The sequence below is a fragment of the Ostrea edulis genome, chromosome 9 (genome assembly GCF_947568905.1).
Source record: "Ostrea edulis chromosome 9, xbOstEdul1.1, whole genome shotgun sequence".
In the NCBI taxonomy this organism is placed as follows: domain Eukaryota; kingdom Metazoa; phylum Mollusca; class Bivalvia; order Ostreida; family Ostreidae; genus Ostrea; species Ostrea edulis.
Window position 1 is genome coordinate 29225995 of NC_079172.1, and position 22534 is coordinate 29248528.

The 22534-nt window shown below is 34.2% G+C and overlaps 1 protein-coding gene across 5 annotated transcripts in view; it reads left to right on the plus strand.

The window, feature by feature from the left end:
- The first annotated feature begins 2939 nt into the window (after positions 1–2939).
- LOC125658973 (glycoprotein-N-acetylgalactosamine 3-beta-galactosyltransferase 1-like) overlaps positions 2940–22534 on the plus strand; it is a 31328-nt gene continuing 11733 nt past the window's right edge. The window contains exons 1-6 of one of the 5 annotated variants that reach the window (XM_048890454.2): positions 2940–3119; positions 7634–7758; positions 10410–10507; positions 10622–10654; positions 17098–17127; positions 19563–19619. In XM_048890454.2, the coding sequence (XP_048746411.2) occupies positions 7736–7758; positions 10410–10507; positions 10622–10654; positions 17098–17127; positions 19563–19619 (241 nt within the window). In that variant the 5' untranslated portion in view covers positions 2940–3119; positions 7634–7735. The remainder of the gene's footprint in view (positions 3120–7633; positions 7759–10409; positions 10508–10621; positions 10655–17097; positions 17128–19562; positions 19620–22534) is intronic. The other 4 variants (XM_056150120.1, XM_056150123.1, XM_056150122.1 and 1 more) reach the window with 4 other exon arrangements.

Here is a 22534-nt window from a genome sequence, read left to right on the forward strand (position 1 = left end):
AGTCAGTAGCACGCCTTGATTAAAAAAATAACAAACGCCGAACATGCTCTAACATATCAATCAGTTGAGAGACATAAACACCATATGAATGTGATGATAGGAAGTTGATGATGGAGAAGCTGAAGTCATCTTGCTTGTCAAAAGGTTGTGTGGTTAGTTTGCCGTTGACATAAATCTACGGTATGTTTAATAAAACATCCAAATCTGAAGCAGATATGGAAGACTCTGTGATGTAATTGCAATTGTAATTAAAAAAGATTTATATAGCGCCCTATCAACATTAGTTCTCTAAGGCTTTACAAATGTGAGAGAAAAGATAATATAAAATCGACGTGCACATATATGTGAATAAGATATTCATAGTGTCAGAATTAAAATGCATAATTATTATTATATAACGCTTGATGTAATGATATAATTATCCTAATAACATTTAAAACAACCCTTAGGAATTGTTAAATACATAGAAAGGACATAAGTATATTAATAACAAAATACAGTTCAAATAGCAACTAAATGGGTTTTTTTATTGTTGTTTTGGTTTTGCTTTTTTTTTTTGTTGGTTTTTTTGTTTGTTTGTTTTTTGTTTTTTTTTGTAAAAAAAAATGTAACTGTAATGTTAAAGCACTAAGAATGTAAACAAAAAAAATCACAAATTATGTGTCTTATTTCCAGTTCGCTGGGATATATCGAATCGGCATATATAAATAAATTATGCCTCATAAAAATCTAATTCTATAATCACTACATAACATACATTACGTATACTCCAACTGTCTCTTCAAAAGATGAATTTCTTCAAAACCATGCTTCAATTTTAGGCACATTTGATATCCCAGTCAATAGGTCGGATGAATATGAGATACCGTACCTATACTGGATTAATAAACTTCATAAAACCCTTACAAACAAAGATACATTGCTGGATCTAGTAAGTGTTCTACCAAGCCTCTATCTTTGCTCCTCACAAAAATTTAACAGCTGTGAAAGAGAAATTTCAAGCGTACTGTGTCACAACATGTGCCAGAAGTGGTGTAAATCAAATGTAGATTCTAAACATTCTATAGAACTTCTACTAAACTTGAAATCGCAAAGCTCTTGTCAAATCAACAACATCAAAACGTTTGACTTTTCAACACTGTACACGACCATTCCTCGCGATAAATTAAAGGCTAGACTTTTTGACATCATAGACAGTTGCTTCTTCAACAAAAATGGAAAACGGAAATATTCATATCCAGTGATCAGTCATCCAAAAAATTACTTTGTTAAACACCACTCTGATTCCACACACAAGTACTCTGAAGTTGAAATTGAAAATATGCTGGAGTTCCTCATTGACAATATCTTCGTAGTCTTTGGTGATCAGGTCTTCCAACAGTCTGTTCGAATTCCCATTGTCACGAATTGTGCTCCTTTATTAGCTGACCTGATTTTTATAATCTTATGAAGCAGAATTTATTCAAAACCTTCTACGTGATTAAAGATACCACAGAGTCGTCCACTTCTGTTTCATACTTCTAAAGACATTTTATTGAAAATAGATATTAACGGCAAACTAACAACTCAGTTTTATGACAAACGTGTTTGCCAAAATCTCTATTTTGAATTGCTTATAGGGGTTATGAGATTGAACACTGATCGTTATCTTCACCTTTCATACATGTGAAAAGTTTACTGAAACTTATTTTATTCAAAACTTCTACCCAAAAAAAAAACAAAACAAAAAAAAAATATCTTGCTAGAGCCTTCAACTCGACAATTATTAGATCTACAAATGACGTTTGTTTTGTGCAAGAAAAAATACAGTTCTTTGGTTTTTCCTCGTCCAACAATTAACAACCCTCACGCCGAATTTCCAGTTTTAACTCCTTGATATACCTAGGACTGCGAAACTATGACTGTCTTCCTTTGGTCGGATGGAGAGCTACAAATTCGCTCGTTTTCAGTTCGGAGATCTCCAGTACTAGTTAGATCTCTATCATCTACTTCTCCAACAGCAAGTAGAGGCTAGAAACATGCTGGCGATATTCTAGAATAGCTCTGGAGATAGCAAACTAATAAATTCATGATGATACATCCTCCCTCCCATCGCCGGCCTCCATCATTGCCTTAGGGTTATTGGGTTAGTTTAGCATACAAGGTGAAAGCCAACCCACTCTAGATCTGATTAAAACTTTGTAATTGACATTCTAATGACATCAAAGCGCATGAAAAATATACACAAACATATCAAAGATTAAATATGTTCAGACATGTAAATGACCCCCTAGCGCAAACATCCATGCATCAAAGGACCCCATGGGAAATAAGCTTTCAAGCCTTCATGGGTTTTCCTTGGTATTTATGTATGTATATACCGAATAAACATTTATTTATTTTATCTAAAAACATACGAATAAGAAAAGCATGAGAAGGGAACACAATTAAAGCAAACTTGAAGTGGGTGTCACATAAAAAGGCAGCAGGGATTTTCAAACAAGCAAGATAAAGTGACTTGCTAAAAACTAAGTAATATTTTAAACAAGAGTCTAGATATTTTATAGTAAAATTGAATCTGGTAGCACTTTTAGAATACATTGCAAATGAAATTTAAAAGAGGACAATGTACATTAAGGATATAAAGCAGTGGCGGATTTAGGGCGATCCCCCTTTCTTTCGCCACTTTATAAATCATGAAAACCCCGGAACAATTTTAATATATAGATTGAGCTAATATTTGACATGAATCGCATTATGTGCCCCCTCCCGAAATCCTGGATCCACCACTATAAAGCTGAGCTTACCCCAAGGATAGCACGTTGGGATATCATTTATTTATTATACATTTCTTAATTTGCATAATTTTTTTCTCTCTGTTGATGTCGGCAGAAACATTTACATAAACACGAATATTTAAGGAGCGAATTGACGAATATTAACTTGGTTCCCCTCCCTACAATGCCACAATGCTAAATATTGCGAAAAAGAAAGTAGGCCTAGTAAAGGCAGTTGTTGAGGTTGTTTTGTATGTAATGTGAATATCGTGTAGGTATCGGGGTCTTGAACCGGATCTTCTTTAAAAAGAACATGTATACTTACTGTTAAGTGTGTGGGACATTTCTTCGAGCTTCAAATAGGTAAGTCTTTTTGCTTAGAGTACCCGGATTTATAAGCAAATGACTGACAGGAATTAAGCCAAAGGCGTACCCTAGGTCGTCAAGGTGCACCTACCCAGAGGTGGATTGATTGATTGATTGTATATTGTTTAATGTATCTCTCGAGAACATTTCACTCATATGGAGACGTCACCATTGCCGGTGAAGGGCAGCAAAATTTATGCATATGCTCGGCACTTACGGCTTTTGAGCAGGGGAACTTTATCATGCCACACCTGCTGTGACACGGGGCCTTGGTTTTTGCGGTCCCATTCAAAGGACCGCCCCATTTAGTCGCCTCTTACGACAAGCAAGGGGTACTGAGGACCTATTCTAACCTGGATTCCCACGGGATTCCCAGAGGTGGAACATACAAAAAACAATAACACGGGCTGATCAGGTTGGGAACTCTTCCCATATAGCGAGATATTCTCGCCAAAACGCGATTATCCCTCTTTAGCGAGAGAGTAAACATTACTATTAACAAGTGTTTTGGCATCTTTATTGAAAATAATAGCAAATCCCATGCAATGCTAAATAAGAGCGACACATACTCAAAATGATACGAATTGTCGAAATCTTAAAATCATGCACTATCAGACATTTGGTCTGGCAGAGCTAAAGGTTCTGTCAGACCGGACAAAGTTTTGTCAGACCAGATACATGTACCTTGTATTGCACAGAAAGAAAGAAAGAAAAAGAACTGCACCAAAATGCCTTTTCTTATTTTAACAGCAATGCACCTTCTACTCATAAGCCAAATATGGTCAGTTTTCCAGCCAACATGGAAGTCAGTAACACCACGGAAGACTTCGTAATTTTTTAAGTGGTCCAGGTTCAGGATTTTTTGTTTTCTTACAAAGTAGTTTGTTTTACATCCCGTCAGGAATTTCCCCTCATATTGAGACGTCACCAGTTGTGGGTGAAACACCACGAATTTAGACCTATGTTTTGTACTCTGACTTCAAGACCGTAGTAGTGAGGGTTCTTTAACGTGTTAAAACCTACAGACACATTGGGGGTCATATCCGAAAGACCTGTGACTCTCACTGCTAAATGCCGAGCGTTTGGCAAGGATATATTTACATCTTAGATTTGACGTGGCCATGGCACGAGCAGAACTCGAACCCACGACCTTCCAGGTATGAAGCGAGCGCTCTACCACTGAGGTTTTTCTTCATGTAGAGAACCTTTCACAAATTTGATCGGCCGTGCGGCCATGTTGTTTGAGTGACTTTCACTTGAACGTCCCGAATTCGAGCTCTAAAATAATTGGATCACAGCCGATATTTTCAAACGGTCATTTAGACTGACATTTTCTAGCAAGTTATCGGTCCAGGGAATTTTTTACTGGCCTTGCCGACAGGACTGACAGTTTTCGACAACTCTGCATGATGCGAATTGTTTCTATGAAATTGACAACATAGTCGAGAAATATCAAAGTTGCTGCGTGAGAGGAAAGCAGTCTGAAATCCAATACACATTGTGAGTGTTTTTGTTTTGATTAATATATTTGCAGAAGTTTCGGACATTTTAGCACTTTATCTTTTTTTCATGTGAAACACGGAGAGATTTACTCCACGGGTGTTTTTCTGGTATGTACGGGATATATTCACTCTTGCTAGAGAGGGATAAACGTGTTTTAGCGAGAATATCTCGCTATAGGGGAAGTGTTCCCAACCTGCTGATAACAGATAAGGCCAAGGGACGGTGTCAGATTTATGTATAAATAATAAATCTATAATACTGTGGTGAAATAAATGTATGTGACAAGTCCCTGTAATTTGATTAAGCGAAAATTACCAAATTACGTTCTGCATCAGTAGATGTAGAAAGATCCAATAGTGAGCAATACTGGCTTGAGAATAAGAGCATAAGTAACAAATTCGCCTGATTTCTTGGACACTTAGCCTTTAGCACGGATACATCACTGTCACATGTAGAAAATTTTCATACATTGGTATTCCTAGAACACTCTTTAAAGCACTGCAAGATGTTTTTGCTTTCAAAGTCTTTGATCTTAACAGTGATTGGGAAGGCCAAAATGACCTATGGGACTATGGCCCCACGGTTCAAGTTTTCAATGGGCCATTTTTAGATTGAATGGGCCATCAACATATTTCAATAAATAGCAAATGTGCAGTGGAACATTGTTTTAATTGAAACTCCGAACCATGACCACGATCTTTTCCACCGCTCTTGAAAATGTTTCTACTTTGTTTCGATGTCCCCTTCTCAACCGTATCATTGCTTTTATCGGCATTGGTATTTGAAGATGGTCTCTCGTTTGTTTGGTTTTTTCTTCTTCATTATTTGGTTGTTTTTTCCTCACTTTCTGTCGTTGGACTTCCGAAACTTAAACGCTAAAGTATAAGCATGAGAAGACGTGATGAGATGTTATGTAAGAGGAAAAAGTTTATTGGTTATCTATTTTGATTTGTATTGCTTCAACCAATGAGATTCGGTGTATCAGAATAAATAGGAATTAAAAATAAAAATACAAAAAATAAGTAAGTCGTACCCAATTCATTCTAGAGAAAAAAACGTAAGTTACAATCAATAATGAATGTGCACTTTGGCGCATGGATTAGATAATTTAATGCGCCAATTTTCATCTGAATGGGAGCAGGGCGCATGGCCTTCCCAATCACTGTCTTAATAGTGATTATTAGGCGCTTTGTCTTAACTAAGTCTAAGTAACTAAGAGAGATCCATGGGCGGAACCAGACCCTCATCCACCTTGCATGAGAACCAGAGCTGCATCTCTTTTCTGACATTCTTACAGGGATACTTGGCAAGTTTAAAATAATATGTGAAACACATCCTGGATCTCACTACCTATAATTTACTGTGATGAAGCATGCCCCTCTTTCTCTTGCATTCGCTCTTGTCTACATTAGATTGTTTGTATGTGTGATATTCCCGACCAAATCAATTGCTTCATAATCTAAGGGTGATCTTACTAAATTTAAGTTAAATATGCAGCTGGTAGAGGGTTTGTTGAAGGTTTCATTGGATGACGCCCAAAGTAGAACTTGCCATCTAAGATCTTGCATTCTTTTGTTTGTATGTGGTTGATCATTTCAGATCATTGATTTGAGGTAGTATGTCTGAGATACAGATCACTCCTGAAACCACTGTAGCTAAGCTTTTTTTTTTTTTATTAAAGTTTTCACACAACATTTTATCATATAATAACAATTATGGTTTTAATATCATGCCCTTACAAACCCACATGACTAGGGGGTACAGGGTATTTTAGCTCCACTTGATGTTTCCCTGCCCACGTCTACTCACATTTTTGTAGGAATTCAAAGTATGTATAATTTCTCGCAGATTCCATGTGCCACAAGCTTGTATAGCAGCTTATACATTGTATGGGGACCAGTGTCACATGCTTTGGAGAAATCCAATATAGTGACATCTTTACAGTAGCTATTTATAAAATCCTCAACTGTGAGAGCTAATTGTGTTTCACAAACATATCCTGTCACAGTGTCCGAAAACCATTGTTCAGTTAGACGAGTATAGTATGCCTCTCCAAGTCATAACGTGTCTACATATAATATGTTTGAGTTGTGTATATCATATCTACAAACAATATGTTTGAGTTGTGTATAGCATATCTACACACAATATGTTTGAGTTGTGTATAACATATCTACACATAATATGTTTGAGTTGTGTATAACATATCTACACATAATATGTTTGAGTTGTGTATAACATATCTACACATAATATGTTTGAGTTGTGTATAACATATCTACATACAATATGTTTGAGTTGTGTATAACATATCTACATACAATATGTTTGAGTTGTGTATAACATATCTACACATAATATGTTTGAGTTGTGTATAACATATCTACACACAATATGTTTGAGTTGTGTATAACATATCTACACATAATATGTTTGAGTTGTGTATAACATATCTACACACAATATGTTTGAGTTGTGTATATCATATCTACATACAATATGTTTGAGTTGTGTATAACATATCTACACACAATATGTTTGAGTTGTGTATAACATATCTACATTAACACACAATATGTTTGAGTTGTGTATAACATATCTACACACAATATGTTTGAGTTTTGTATATACAGGGTTTTATCCAGCATTTAGATGTTACTACCCATTTTATATTTAAGGGGAATTTTTGAGAAATCCAGTCATGAGCTTCCAGGGGATGGGGATGAGGGACATCACACAGATAATAACAAACATATAAATTGATTAATTACTCATTTATCTATATTGTAAGTCTGACAATTATAGAAAATGACTTAGAATATAAAAAAAGGATTTTTGTTGAAAATTTTGTGAAGTTTCTGCAATTGAAGGGAATTTTTTTTATCTGTTGAAGGAGAAATACCCATTTGTTACCAGTAGTAAAAACAACCTAGATAAATCCCTGATATCATACCTATACACAATATGTATGAGTTGTGTATATCATATCTACGCACAATATTTTTTAGATATTTTGTTTGACTATGATGCACCAGAATTGAAATGCTTCACCAGAGGAATATTGGCTTTGTATATTGTGTGGTGAAGAAGAAAAGAAAGACAGTTCTATAATGCACGAAACTTCAGCTTTCAGGTGAGAAACTTGTGCAGCATATATACAATGTATGTGTGTATACGTACATGAAGTATTTATTTTGTATGTGTGTTTGTATGTGTGTATACGTACGTGAAGTATTTATTTTGTATGTGTTTCTGTATGTGTGTATACGTACGTGAAGTATTTATTTTGTATGTGTGTTTGTATGTGTGTATACGTACGTGAAGTATTTATTTTGTATGTGTTTCTGTATGTGTGTATACGTACGTGAAGTATTTATTTTGTATGTGTGTCTGTATGTGTGTATACGTACGTGAAGTATTTATTTTGTATGTGTGTTTGTATGTGTGTATATGTACGTAAAGTATTTATTTTGTATGTGTGTCTGTATGTGTGTATACGTATGTGAAGTATTTATTTTGTATGTGTGTCTGTATGTGTGTATATGTACGTGAAGTATTTATTTTGTATGTGTGTCTGTATGTGTGTATACGTACATGAAGTATTTATTTTGTATGTGTGTTTGTATGTGTGTATATGTACGTGAAGTATTTATTTTGTATGTGTTTCTGTATGTGTGTATACGTACGTGAAGTATTTATTTTGTATGTGTGTTTGTATGTGTGTATACGTACGTGAAGTATTTATTTTGTATGTGTTTCTGTATGTGTGTATACATACGTGAAGTATTTATTTTGTATGTGTGTATACGTACGTGAAGTATTTATTTTGTATGTGTTTCTGTATGTGTGTATACGTACGTGAAGTATTTATTTTGTATGTGTGTTTGTATGTGTGTATACGTACGTGAAGTATTTATTTTGTATGTGTATCTGTATGTGTGTATACGTACGTGAAGTATTTATTTTGTATGTGTGTCTGTATGTGTGTATACGTACGTGAAGTATTTATTTTGTATGTGAGTTTGTATGTGTGTATACGTACGTGAAGTATTTATTTTGTATGTGTTTCTGTATGTGTGTATACGTACGTGAAGTATTTATTTTGTATGTGTGTCTGTATGTGTGTATACGTACGTGAAGTATTTATTTTGTGTGTGTATCTGTATGTGTGTATATGTACGTGAAGTATTTATTTTGTATGTGTTTCTGTATGTGTGTATATGTATGTGAAGTATTTATTTTGTATAAAACATGAATACACTTCACTTGGTGATTCATGTTTCTGTAGCATTTGAATTTTTTTTACCGGTATGTAAAGGTTGCTAGAAATTTAGTAGTCAAACTACACTCAAGAACAGAAGGTCGGGGTTGAACCCTTGGGTCTCTGGGGCGACCCTAGTTATCATCAATATCATCAATAATTTGAAATAAAAGCTAGTCTGATTAACATTATATATCACCATGTATGAGTAATGCTGGAAGCATGTGTACATACCTGGACACCCCCTCCCCCCCAACAAAAAAAAGTAATGAAATAAATACATTAATGATTATGCAGGGGTGGGGGGGGGGGGGGGGGGGGGGTGGAGCTAACTAATCAGAATCTCTCATTGGACCTGAATTGCTTGTAATTGATATGAAGATGTGAATACTGTAAACTGCTTTAATTCTGCAGAGCTGCAGTGTCACGATTTGTTACAATGGTACGATGTGATGGTTTAATTTAATTCTGCAGAGCTGCAGTGTCACGATTTGTTACAATGGTACGATGTGATTGTTTAATTTCATGTATAGGAGTATCTACTTTCATTTGAAATTTCGAAATTGAAAGCATTGATGTTTTGGATGTAATATTCATTGTGGGTTTGATTTTTAGGAAAAATGATAAATCAATATATACCATTGTGTTAATTTCCTAATCTTACAGCCGGGCTGCGATTCATTTGCATATATGCAAGATTTAAGTATTCGCCATGTGCTTAAAATTTAAAACCAACGTTATAATGCTGATTTACTTATCTTTCTGTCAGGCAGCTTTTATTGATGCAGTGTCAATATTTATACATTGTCAAGTAGATTTAAGGAGGATTCAATGCTGAGAGATGAGATGGGGGTCAGAAGGGAGTGAGGAGTAGATTTCAACAAAACTACAGTGAAAATTGCTTAATCAACACCTCTGTAATCCGTTTCACTGGGCATTCCCCTTTATACAGTACAGTGAAAACTGCTTAATCTGACACCTCTGTAATCTGTTTCACTGTATGGGCATTCCCCTTTATACAGTACAGTGAAAACTGCTTAATCTGACACCTCTGTAATCTGTTTCACTGTATGGGCATTCCCCTTTATACAGTACAGTGAGAACTGCTTAATTTGACACCCCTGTAATCCATTTTACTGGGCATTCCCCGTTTATATAGTACAGTGAAAGCTGCTTAATCCAACACCTCTGTAATCCGTTTGACTGGGCATTCCCCTTTATACAGTACAGTGAAAACTGCTTAATCCAACACCTCTGTAATCCGTTTGACTGGGCATTCCCCTCTATACAGTACAGTGAAAACTGCCTAATCCAACACCTGTGTAATCTGTTTTACAGGGCATTCTGACCTTTATTTTAATTTTCAATTTCATATTTTCATTGTTTTTACACTGTTTATTTCGACATACAGTGTATTCCAACACCAAAAAATTGTTCTCTCAGTACAAGTCAGATTAGACGTTCACCATTTATATAGGGACAGCAGAGTTTTTCTATGACTGTGCATTTTTCTCTCTTTCCAGAATGATGATACGCTGGAAAAACCCTTTCCATTCTACAACTCGAGCAAAATTATGTGGGCCTGTGATCTTCCTGATTGCGATGATCCTAATTTACAGATGTATGTATATATATATTTAACTGACATTAAACGTTGTTTAGACAATTTCTTGTCTTTATCTAAGTCTGTAGTTAATGTACATTGAAATGTGAATTACTTTCTATATGCTTTCAGGTTTTCATCAAGAAAAGGACACAACAAACTTAAGTAAGTACTGTGATATAGATGTTGATAAGTATATGATACTGTTACCATAACTAGTTGTCAGTAAACATAGTAAGGGGCCCACATTGAAAATGTGAAGGTCAAGAGGAGTCACAGTGTCCGTTTGTCCATCAGTCTGGCAGTACTTTCATTGTGACATGTTTTCTTTAAGAATTTCCAACCTTAAGCTTTCATAGTTTATACAAAAGTAATTTACTGTTTAGGAAACACCTTCAGATTTTTAAGTCATAAGATCAAAGGTCAAGGACACAGTAGATCTTCTGTCTCTACTGATCATCTAACAATAAGCTGTGCTTCTATTATGATAAGATAAGTTGAAAAATTTTCAACATAACCTTTCCTATTTTATGCAAAGGTAGTCGGTGATCGAGAAAGACACCGATAGCCCATTTTGATAACCTAATTATCTCCCTCTAGTGTGCTCTTCCATGTTGAAGGTGCTGACTTTCTGGTAGGTATAAAGTTGTGAAGGCACACACAAACAGGATCAAAGGCATCAGAATTGTGTTTGATTGAATTAAATTGGAATCTTTTGAAAAAATGACCAAAACCAGTTGATTGAATTTCTGAAAAAGTGTCGACAACCAACTTTCGGAAATAAACCCAAACTTATCTGTAGAGCGAGAGGAGCAAAGACATTGAGGTTAGACAGATCCAGCAGTAGAAGTAAAAGAGAAAATAATCACACCGCTTAGTGAGAATTTGCCATTTCTATCGCAGCTTACGATGGATGGATATTGGACTGTGAGTACTTTCTCAACCTTACGGAAAACAAAATTTAAAACCTTGTTCTAAGTTTGATTCAACTCCACAGTCTGCAAGGCATCAGTTAAAATCCAGAATGTTTTATGATGAAGGTCATGTACAGAACATTGAAGTCAATCCAGTTACGAAAGACTTGTCACATTGCATTATTAGATGTGAATGCTCGTCTTCCATTCCGACCAAAGACAAAACATAGAAAAAAACCAGCATACAAAACTTGAGCATGTGTATCCAAAATCACAGGAGGAGTACATACAGCGGAATGTAATTGTGTTGATGGGTAAGTACAAAATAAATGTATACAAAGTCAATATTGAAAAAAAATCAAAAAGAAAAACATTTCTTCAGCATGCAGAGATATGTGAATATCAATCTCTCAGTGCACATATGTGTACATGTAGTTTATATATGATACACCGTATGTATTATGTATTAGCCTGACCAGGCATGTAGAATGGGGGAGTTTGTATTTTTTTCTTTAACAACATCCATTTTTTCTGTTATTTTACATAATGCAAATAAAGAAATAATATATGTTGAACCCCCTCCCCCCCCCCCCCCCCCCCTTCCTCTTCCTCTTTTATTTTGGTAAGAGTAAAAGGTTGAAGCCATAAATTGAATACATGTACTTACAGGGGGCACCTCCAAAATATTTTTAGGCTGAATAAATGGTTTGCTATTACATGTACTATTCTCTCTCTCTCTCTCTCTCTCTCTCTCTCTCCACACACAAATTAAAATTTTGAAGATTGGTTGAGAAGGATTTCTTTGGTTTTTTGTTTGCTATAAAAGAACTGTATACAATGTACAGTTTTTGTCAGAACACATTTTCTTCCCTGGCTGACTCCTCCCGCACCCTCAAAAAAATGTTGTTATCTTCATATCAACTTGTATGTCAGATACTGATGAATGAATGAATATTCTGTTTGTCAACATGATCAATTGAATAAAATTTTGCTGACGTTTTATTTTTAAAATACTTCCCTGATTCTGATAAATAGGTGTTTTGAATTAAATGTTCTGAAAAGAAACTTTTCATTTACTTTCTGTTTCAGAGAATGAGGAGCTTGCAAAGATGTAGCAGCATTGCTGTATTGCATTGTTTATATTACTGGGAAAAAACCACTGTTGATATCACTCAAAAGCTTGCAAATGGATGAAACCACTGTACATAGTCATCTTTCTCTGAAAAAGGCACAGGATATTATGAACTTTAAAAACATTCAAAGATATAAGGCACTGTTGGTGCATATTGTGCAAGTGAAAAAAAGAAGAGAAATTTAACATCACCATTTGCTCAAGATTTGAAAGAAAAGTTAGAAAACACAACTGTACAGCCGCATAGCTAAAAACTTCTCAACAATTAGGAAATTACCAGTACTTGTCTCAGGAAGAGAAATAACTGAACTTCATCACATAACTTTTTCTTACATGAACGATGCTGATCTATTTCGAGTCTCTTCAGATCTCAGCAGAGGAGGGTGGAATTATTACAATCTCTCACAAGACGAAAGGGAAAAACTGCCTCTGTATGGCAAGACAAAAAGCCTGTAGCTTTCCTGAACATGCTGAATGATCCTCGGGTACAAATTCCAATGACTAGACAACATGGGAGACAGCAACTTCAAATGACACAACCACACACAGCAAGTGTATATAACAAATTCATGAATGGTGCAGACCTACGTGACCAGCTAAGTACCCTTTAAGCAGAGACGGCAAGAAAGCATGGAAGTATATCTACAACTTCCTCGTAAACTCTGCCATCGTCAATGCATTCGTTCTCTTTACATCAACATCACAGCAGCCAAAAACCAAAAGGAGATTCACACATTTTGGCTTCAGAATGGAGTCCATCATCTTGTAGCAGGGTTCAGAATTGAGTTAGTCCATCGTCTTGTAGCAGGGTTCAGAATTGAGTTAGTCCATCATCTTGTAGCAGGGTTCCGAATTGCATCAATCCATTATTTTGTAGCAGGGTTCAGAATGGCATCAGTCCATTATTTTGTAGCAGAGTTCAGAATTGAGTTAGTCCATCATCTTGTAGCAGGGTTCAGAATTGAGTTAGTCCATCATCTTGTAGCAGGGTTCCGAATTGCATCAGTCCATTATTTTGTAGCAGGGTTCCGAATGGCGTCAGTCCATTATTTTGCAGCAGGATTCAGAATGGAGTCTGTCTATCATCTTGTAGCAGGATTCAGAATGGCGTCAGTCCATTATTTTGTAGCAGGGTTCAGAATGGTGTTAGTCCATCATCTTGTAGCAGGGTTTCAGTGGCAGAAAGAGGAAAGCAGCTGAAAATGTTAACAGGGTTCATGAACTCCAGAACTTACACTATGCAGGACACGAATCCACACACATAGAGACCAAAAGGAGGTGCCGAGTTCATATGAATCAAAAGCAAAGGAAAGGGACAGTTTTTGAATGCAAAATTTGCAATGTTCATCTGTCCAAAGATGGTTGTCATTTAACTTACTATGGTGGACAGTAAATGGATAAAATTAAAATAATAATTTATATATATATACTGTAAACATACTTTTTTTTTCCACGGGTTCATAAGTCCGCGGAATCACAATTTCTGTTTATTCCGCGTGTAGAAAATTGGGCGGATTTCTTAGATTGCCACTTAATGTCTTTCATTTACTTTAAGTACGCTGGGATAAATTTCTGCGGAAAATTTGTGACCGCGTACATAGCGTAAATTAATACCGCGCGGAAAAAAGTACTTCTACAGTATATATATATATATATATATATATATATATATATATTAAAAGAAATAGAATAAACAGTACACAAAGTTAAAAATTTAACGCAATTTGGATATATATATATATATATATATATATATATATATATATAAAAGAGGTCTGAAATTACAATTTTGTTGAGTGTTGACAAATGCATGTATGTTGAATGACAATTTCACAAGTAGCAATGATGAAATTAAGATATTCAAGCATGCAACACAAATGCATGCACTATCTGTGTTCATTTATATCATTACAATGTATTGAATTTATAACATTCTGAATTGATGTTTGATGATAAAAGTCACACAGTCTAAAGTAAGTCAATTATTACTTAATTAAGTATCAGTAATACGCAACAATGCAGGTGAAATGGGACGCCTCTGTAGAATACCAATACTGATACATATAGTGACATACAAAAATGATTAAGTCAGCTTTTGTGTACAGGGTTATTTTTACTCAATCGTATTTTTGCCCAGCAACTCTAAAAAAAAACCCCACTTTTAATTAGTTTAGAATTAACCCAAATTCAAGTTTCCCTATAAAATATATGTACCATTTAAGAAGATTTTGCTCTTTTTTAAATGACGGATGACAACGGACACAGACCAATAGTAATAGGTTACTGGAGTGACTCAGGTGACCTAAAAAGGGAGTTGGACAGAACCATGTATCACATGAAATTGGTCATACAATGTATTGTATATAATGAGTGTCACATTACATTAACTTCCAAGGAAAAGCCCATAAATAAGCATAACAATTTCAAACCTTGTTAAATGTGTATAAAATAATTAAATCCACTATACAATCATATCTTATTAAGCATTGTAGATACATGAGATGGATTTTAACATTAGACCACATACGTAAGACAACATTATTTTAACTACCTGTGTATTTTATGTCCTCTGTGGAAATTTGACAAACATAGATGAAGACAGAGCTATTAACAAATTGTTTTTGCGTGGGGTCACAATCACTAATGTTACCTTTGAAGTTTATTTATCTGTTTTACAATATATTATAATGTATCATGTAAACTAATGCATCATGCATGTGTACAATGCAACTATACTATATACATTCATTTAGTGTATGATAGTCAAATACATTATATTGAATGTCATTATGTGTGTAGCGGTCTATGGGGTTCAATCTCCGGTGACCAGATACATGTAGCTCAGTTGGTAGAGCAACTGACTGGAGATTCAGGGGGCCCAGCTTCGAATCCTGATCTGGTCTGTTGCATTTTCTCCCTTTCTGTTATATTTGGTGCCACAGACCAACCCCAGGAACTGACAGATGAAAATGCATGTCTGGGCATAAAGATTCTGGGTTGATGGCTTCACAAGTGAAGACATTTCAGGAGGGAGGAATTTAGCGGTCACTCAGGTTCGATTGCTCAGTTGGTAGAGCACCTGACTGGAGATTCATGGGCCGAGTTTGAATCCTAGTCAGGCCCGTTGCATTTTTTCCATTCTATGTAATTCATTAGGTCCATTACATTCTGCAGCTTTATAAAGCTCTATGAAATTAACTTGATCTAACTATATCAAACCTTTCATCAATTTAATTAACATGAAAATTAAAATTTGATTCATTGAAAAAATTTCATCCTTGTACTCCATACAACACATTTTAAATAAACAATGTTTTTTAAACCATGTTTTGGAAGCATGTATCAAAACTTAAATTTCTGTGGCCATTTTCACAAAAAATCTTACGACTAAGATAAAAATGTTGTGTCTGCCTTATACTAAAATGAGTGCAACTATGTCCTGAGTAAGAATATAGAGTTTAATCACCAATGTATGTACTTCGTTTTGCTCATTCAGAAATTTGTGAGCAAAGAATTATGAAAGAATTGCAGAGTTTTAAAATTTTCATCTTATTCATAAGATATTTTGTGAAAAAGGTCACTTGTCCCTGTGGGTCAAAAGTTCAGGTCTCAGGATTACGAAGAGTTATGATATGAAGCCTTTTGGTTTTTAAGAATCTTCTCATCAATTCCTGAACATATTGCAAACAAAGTAAGTTCATAACAATAGTCCCTGTAAGAAGGAGGAATCGTCTGTCTGTCTGTCTGTCAACATGTTCATCCTCTGTTCTTCACACTTTGCAATTGTAACAAAGAGACATTAAAAGGCCAAAAGCTCATATAGGGAACATTTTACAATGTTGTCGTAAATAGACACACCTTATATAAATTTGGCCAATGACCAAATTATGTGTAATAATTGAAGCCATTCTGTATTATGAGTTTAGTAGATGCATTCATAGCACCATCAACTTGTAAGACTTTTTATAAACATACAAGTCTTTTTGTGAGTGAGACTTAAATTGGGTGACCGTTAAGGCCAATGTGCCTCTTGTATGTGCAATATGTATTATGGAGTAATAATATATCATCATAATGACTGACTTCCTTTTGAAAAAAATAAATATCAGCATACATGTATATTTCTTGAAATTCTAATTGTCTAGCTGGGTAACCCAGTAGTTTAATGTGTTGACTGCTGATCCGTAGTTTGTGTGTTTAAGGGTTTTATTTTTTTTTCCAGATCACTTTCTATTAAAACTGCATTGTTTTTTTTACTAAATAAAGTAAATTCTAAACTTTTAGATTTCAAAATATTATTGTACATTACCTCCGCTTTCCACATTGAAGGAAGAATGGCGTGTACAAGACTGTGATGTACAGTTTTTATCTTTTTTAATGAAAAGTCATTCCAGTATACAGTGTAGTGCAAGTCATTTTTGGAATGACATGTTGACACTACAGAATACCCGGTACTGTTTGTAGTAGATTATATGATGAAATACAAAGTATGACAGAAAATTATCGGAATTTGATACTGAAAATAAATTTAAAATGATATATATTTGTTGAATACTGTATAGTTTCAGGCTTTTTGAACACCAGTCATTCAGGTCTGCCTATTATCCTCCATAGATGGCTGTTGATATAGTTTTCTAACACTTTCACCTGTTATTCTTGCATTATTAAATTCTGTATTGTGCTGAATTTTGACGGGGTGTATTGCATCTATTCACATATTCTCAAATTATCCTTACACTTTACTTCAATTAACTCAAGAAAAATGAAATACAAAATATGAAGATGAAAATCTATATAAATCTATAAAACTAACAACACTTAAAACAAATCTTAATCACTTTTTGAATGAAAAGGTGAAGATAATTAACAATGATCAATCTCATAATTCCCATACAAAATACAAAATTAAGAGTAAGAAACGAACTCCTGGACACATCAGAGGTGGGATCAGGTGTCTAGGAGGAGTAAGCTTTGCCTGTTTATCAATCACACCCGCTGTTAGCTCTATATCTTGATCAGGTAAATGTAGTAATCCATAGTTAAAATCGGTATATAAAGAACGGCCTAACAATTGGTATGAAACACATTACTTTAGTCAGCTTTCAACCTAATGACAGAGCAGATCATTATAATGATTATAGAATTTGTGAAATGCTGACTTTAACAAGACTGTTGAAACTTCTATAACATAAATTTACTAGTGTTTGTCTATAGCCTATCTCACTTTAAAAAATATCAAAAGCATAACTTACTCGTGCGTATCGAATCAGTTGAGAGACATGGACGTCATATGCAGGTGACAATGGAATATTGCTATATGAATATGGGAAGTGGAACATGGAGAAGCTGAATTTATTCCGTTTGCCATGAATTTGGGTTGTTAATTTCACGTTAGCATCTATGATCAGTGAAATATCCAAGAACAAAGCAAATGTGGAAGAGTCTGTGGTGTCGTTTATTTGGAGAGTTCACTGGGATATATCAAATCGACAGATGAATGAAAATAATTATTGTTAATCGTTTACAATGCTGTCGATGTATTTAAATGTTGAGTTGAAGACCACAGCTAGAGATTTTTTTCCTTCTCATGTAGAAGCTTTTGAATAAATTCTGCCTCATAAGAAAATAAAAAAGGTCAGCTAACAAAGGGGCACAATTCGTGCCCATGGGAATTCCAACAGACTGCTGGAAGACCTGATCATCAAAGACTATGGAGATATTGTAAATGAGGAACTCCAGATTTTTTTAAAATATCAACTTCAGAGTATTTGTGTATAGAATCAATGTAAATACAATATTCTAAGGTACATTAAATTTTTGAAGAATACAACCTGATATTTATTTTTCTAGGGTGATAGGTCATCAGTTATTAAGAAATTGTCTTGGTTTATTAACCTTTAGTAAACAAGAAATTATGCCTGTCTCTGAGACTGTTAATATTTTTGACTATAGATTTGATGAATAGCACCAGTTATATAAGCCTTAGATCATTCCAGAAAAAACAGTGAACAATTCTGTAGTAAAGTCATCACTATTGGGTCTTTTTATTTTTCATTTCTGTAAGCACTAGAAGGATTTTGCTTTCACCAATATCTTTTTTTTTTTTTCGGATTATTTTAAGCAAGATGGTTCAGTTCAGATATCATCATGATATTTGGTTTATCAAGTTTTACTATAGTTTCAAATAAATTTTCACCATTGAATATCAATTTAAATGTAGTTATTTGCACTTAGCTTGTCAAGTTCGCAATTTCTACAGATTGCTGAAGAATTAGCTGGTCAAAAATGTTGGTTATTTGGTTGTTGTTTTATTTAAAAATGAATAATTTTTAGATTTAGAAAAAATATTATTTTTGATTGATAACCAAACCAGGTGTGATTTGTTTCACTGTGAAATTCTTACCTCGATTTTCATTTGAAATCCTGAAGTCCATTTTCATCTCTCTGTGGAATCTCTAGACAACTTTGTTTAATCCAACACAAAATGTGTTTTACACTGCATGTCATATTGGACACATGCTTTCTCTATACAGTATTTGATATGGATGTACCATTAACATGATTAACTGATTAACTGAATATTTATAACAATTTAATTCTGAAAGTGGTTTCATCATATTTCATACATTTACATACATTGTGTGTGTATACACAAAAAATGTAGATTATGTATAATGTTCCGTTGACAGGTATGCATATTGTGGAAAGTTACTGAGTTTGTATTTACAAGTAACATCTTGTATTTCGTTGTGGTCTAGGATACTACAGAAACAAACAAAAATTGGGTTTTAGTGAAAAATGATGAAACTACAGTATTTAAACTGAGTGTATGTGCTGGAGCTATGTCCACTAATTATTATTAACCTTTTAACTCTGCACAAGGTTTGAGTAGAATAGAAGCACCTCACTGGATTATGTATGTAACAGAAAATAATTCAGTTTCAAGCAATATCGTTTAATTTCATAATTTGTCTCATTTTTGAATTAATGATAAAATATGATTTATCATTATCCTTTTATTTTGTAGGATTTTTGGAGAATGTGAAGAAATTTCTTCTAAATATAAAGGAGAGAGACAAAAAATGTGAGTGAAATTCCAGGTTCATTTAGCAAATTTTATGGTCAATATGACGATCTAGTTTACAAATACAACCTGTCATTATTATGAATGATATTTTGCCTCCTATAAAGCAGGAATATTCATGACATAATTGGCTAAATAATTATAGTTGTCTTGATTGATAATTCATTTTCTATGCACTCATGGATACAACTTTTTTCATGAAATTAATATTTGTTATGTGGAAAATCCATCTTTGCCGATTTAAATGCAGCCGAGAAGTTGGTGTCCATCATTGATATGTTTTCTGCAGTATCTCCCTAAATCATGATGCTAGGGTGAATGATGCAATCTAATTAAAATAAGATTTCTGAGATCCGCGCCGTAAGAAGTAGAGATTGTGAGCGTATATTAGGATCTGATTTTAATTAGATTAGTGAATGATGACAAAGTTATTTAGAAATTGATCTGGAAAATGAATACTGCTTTAAAGATTGTACTTACACACACTCTTCTATGCATCTTATATAATTCAAAAAGCATTGTATTACAAATATGTATCAGTGTATATTAAACTTCAGTGTACACAGTCTGAAAAAGAGAAAATAACGAACAGTGAACAATCTGATAATCCTATAAGTAATACAAAATAGAGAGTAGGACAAACACGGACCCCTGGACATACCAGAGGTTAGATCAGGTGTCTAGGAGGAGTAAGTATCCTGTTGACTGGTCACACTCACCTGGGTTCTCTATCTTGATCAGGTAAACAGAGTAATCTGTAGTCATAATCAGTATGTGAAGAACGGCCTAACTATTTGTATGAAACACGTCAGATTGCATTCGACCTAATGACAGGTTGTATTTGCAAATTAGATTATTGCGAAATGCTGACTTTAAAGAAGACTGTAGAAACCCTTGTAACATAAACTAGTTTTTAAGTAACCTGTATCATTTTAAAAATTGATCATAATATGCTGAATATGATCTTGCATATCGAATCAGTTGAGAAATATAAACACCATATGCAGGTGATGATGGAATATTGCTGTGTACGTTTAAGAATTTGACAAAGAAGAAGCTGAAGTTATCCCATATGTCACAAAGTTGAGTTGTTAGTTTGCCATTAATATCTATGTTAAATGAAATATCCAAATATGAAGCAGATATAGATACTTTTGTATCAAGTTCACTGGGATACATATGTATATCAAATTGATTTATGAATGAAAACGAGTATTGTCTATAGATAAAACGTTGATATACATGTATCATGTTGAAGGCCATGTACAGCAGAGTATTTTGTTCCTCTCGTGTAGAAAAGTTTGGATAAATTTTGTCTCTTAAGAATATTTAAACAGGTCAGCTAATTAAGCAGCACAATTCGTGCCCATTAGAATTCCTGCAGATTGTTAGAACACCTGAAGACTATGTAGATATTGTCAATGAAGAACCCTAGCATCTTTTAATATCAAATTCAGACTACTTGTGCAGAATCAGAGTGCTACTTAATTTGTAATTTTTTTGGATTTTGTCTGAAAACAAATAGTCAGAGATGAATTTCTTGTTGAGTAATTTCTGGTTTTTCAAACTACAAGTACTGAAACAGAGGGAAACGATGACCACCAAACAATGACATTGTTTAATTTTTGAATTGTTAAATGACAAATTGTTTTAGCTGGCATCACATCTTTATGTAAGAAACAATGATACAAATCAAAAACAGCTGAATTGGAAAAACACCTAATAGTAATTTTGGTATTCCTTTTTATGCCTCCGAGATCGAAGATCGGGGACATATTGTTTTTGTCCTGTCTGTCATTCTGTAATTCTGTCTGAAACTTTAACCTTGCTTATAACTTTTGACCTGTAAGTGATAGAGCTTTGATATTTCACATGAGTATTCCTTGTGACAAGACCTTTCCGTGGGTACCAACATTTTTGACCCAGTGACCTTGGAGTTTGACCTACTTTTTGAAAACTTTAACATTGCTAATAACTTTTGAACAGTAAGTGATAGAGCTTTGATATTTCACATGAGTATTCCTTGTGACAAGACCTTTTCGTGGGTACCAACATTTTTTACCCTTTGACCTTTGAATTTGACCTACTTTTTGAAAACTTTAACCTTTGCAATAACTTTTGAACAGTAAGTGATAGAGCTTTGATATTTCACATGAGTATTCCTTGTGACAAGACCTTTCCGTTGGTACTAAACCTTTTGACCTTGAAATTTGACATAGTTTTAATTTTTTTCACATTGGTCATAACTTCTAAATGGTAAATATTAGAGCTTTCATATTGTACATGAGCATTTTTTGTGACAAGATCTTTCTACTGGTACCAAGATATTTGTCCTTGTGACCTTGGCCATCTTCGGAATTGGCCATTATCGGGGGCATTTCTTTTTTTTCTGTGGTTTATATTAAAGGATTAGCGAGTTCATCTCATAATGATCCAATGGAAGGTCTGTTGGGATTTCACATTTGACAATATTATGAAATGATGACATAACAATATTGAAATTATGATTGGGGCATTGACTGAAGTTGAAAATATTTTGTTTAATAAAATTCTACAGCTTACAATGTAATCAATTTAAAGGAGTGATCTATAAAGTGATTAAAGGCTTAAGCCAAAAACATTAATTCCTGAAAACATAGATGAAGAATTTGATGTTACAGGGTTTTCAAGTCTCATTCAAAAGTCAGCATTTTGCAAATTTTATGGTCGTTATAATGATCTCATTTGCAAATACAACCTGTCATTGGGTCGAATGCTGTATGACGTATTTCATACTAATTTTTAGGCCGTTCTTTATGTACTTATTTTGATTACGGATTACTCCATTAACCTGATCAAGATATTATTATAGAGCTTATGACCGCTGTGATCGGTCGACGGGGGATGTCTACTCCTTCTTGGTACGTGATCCTACC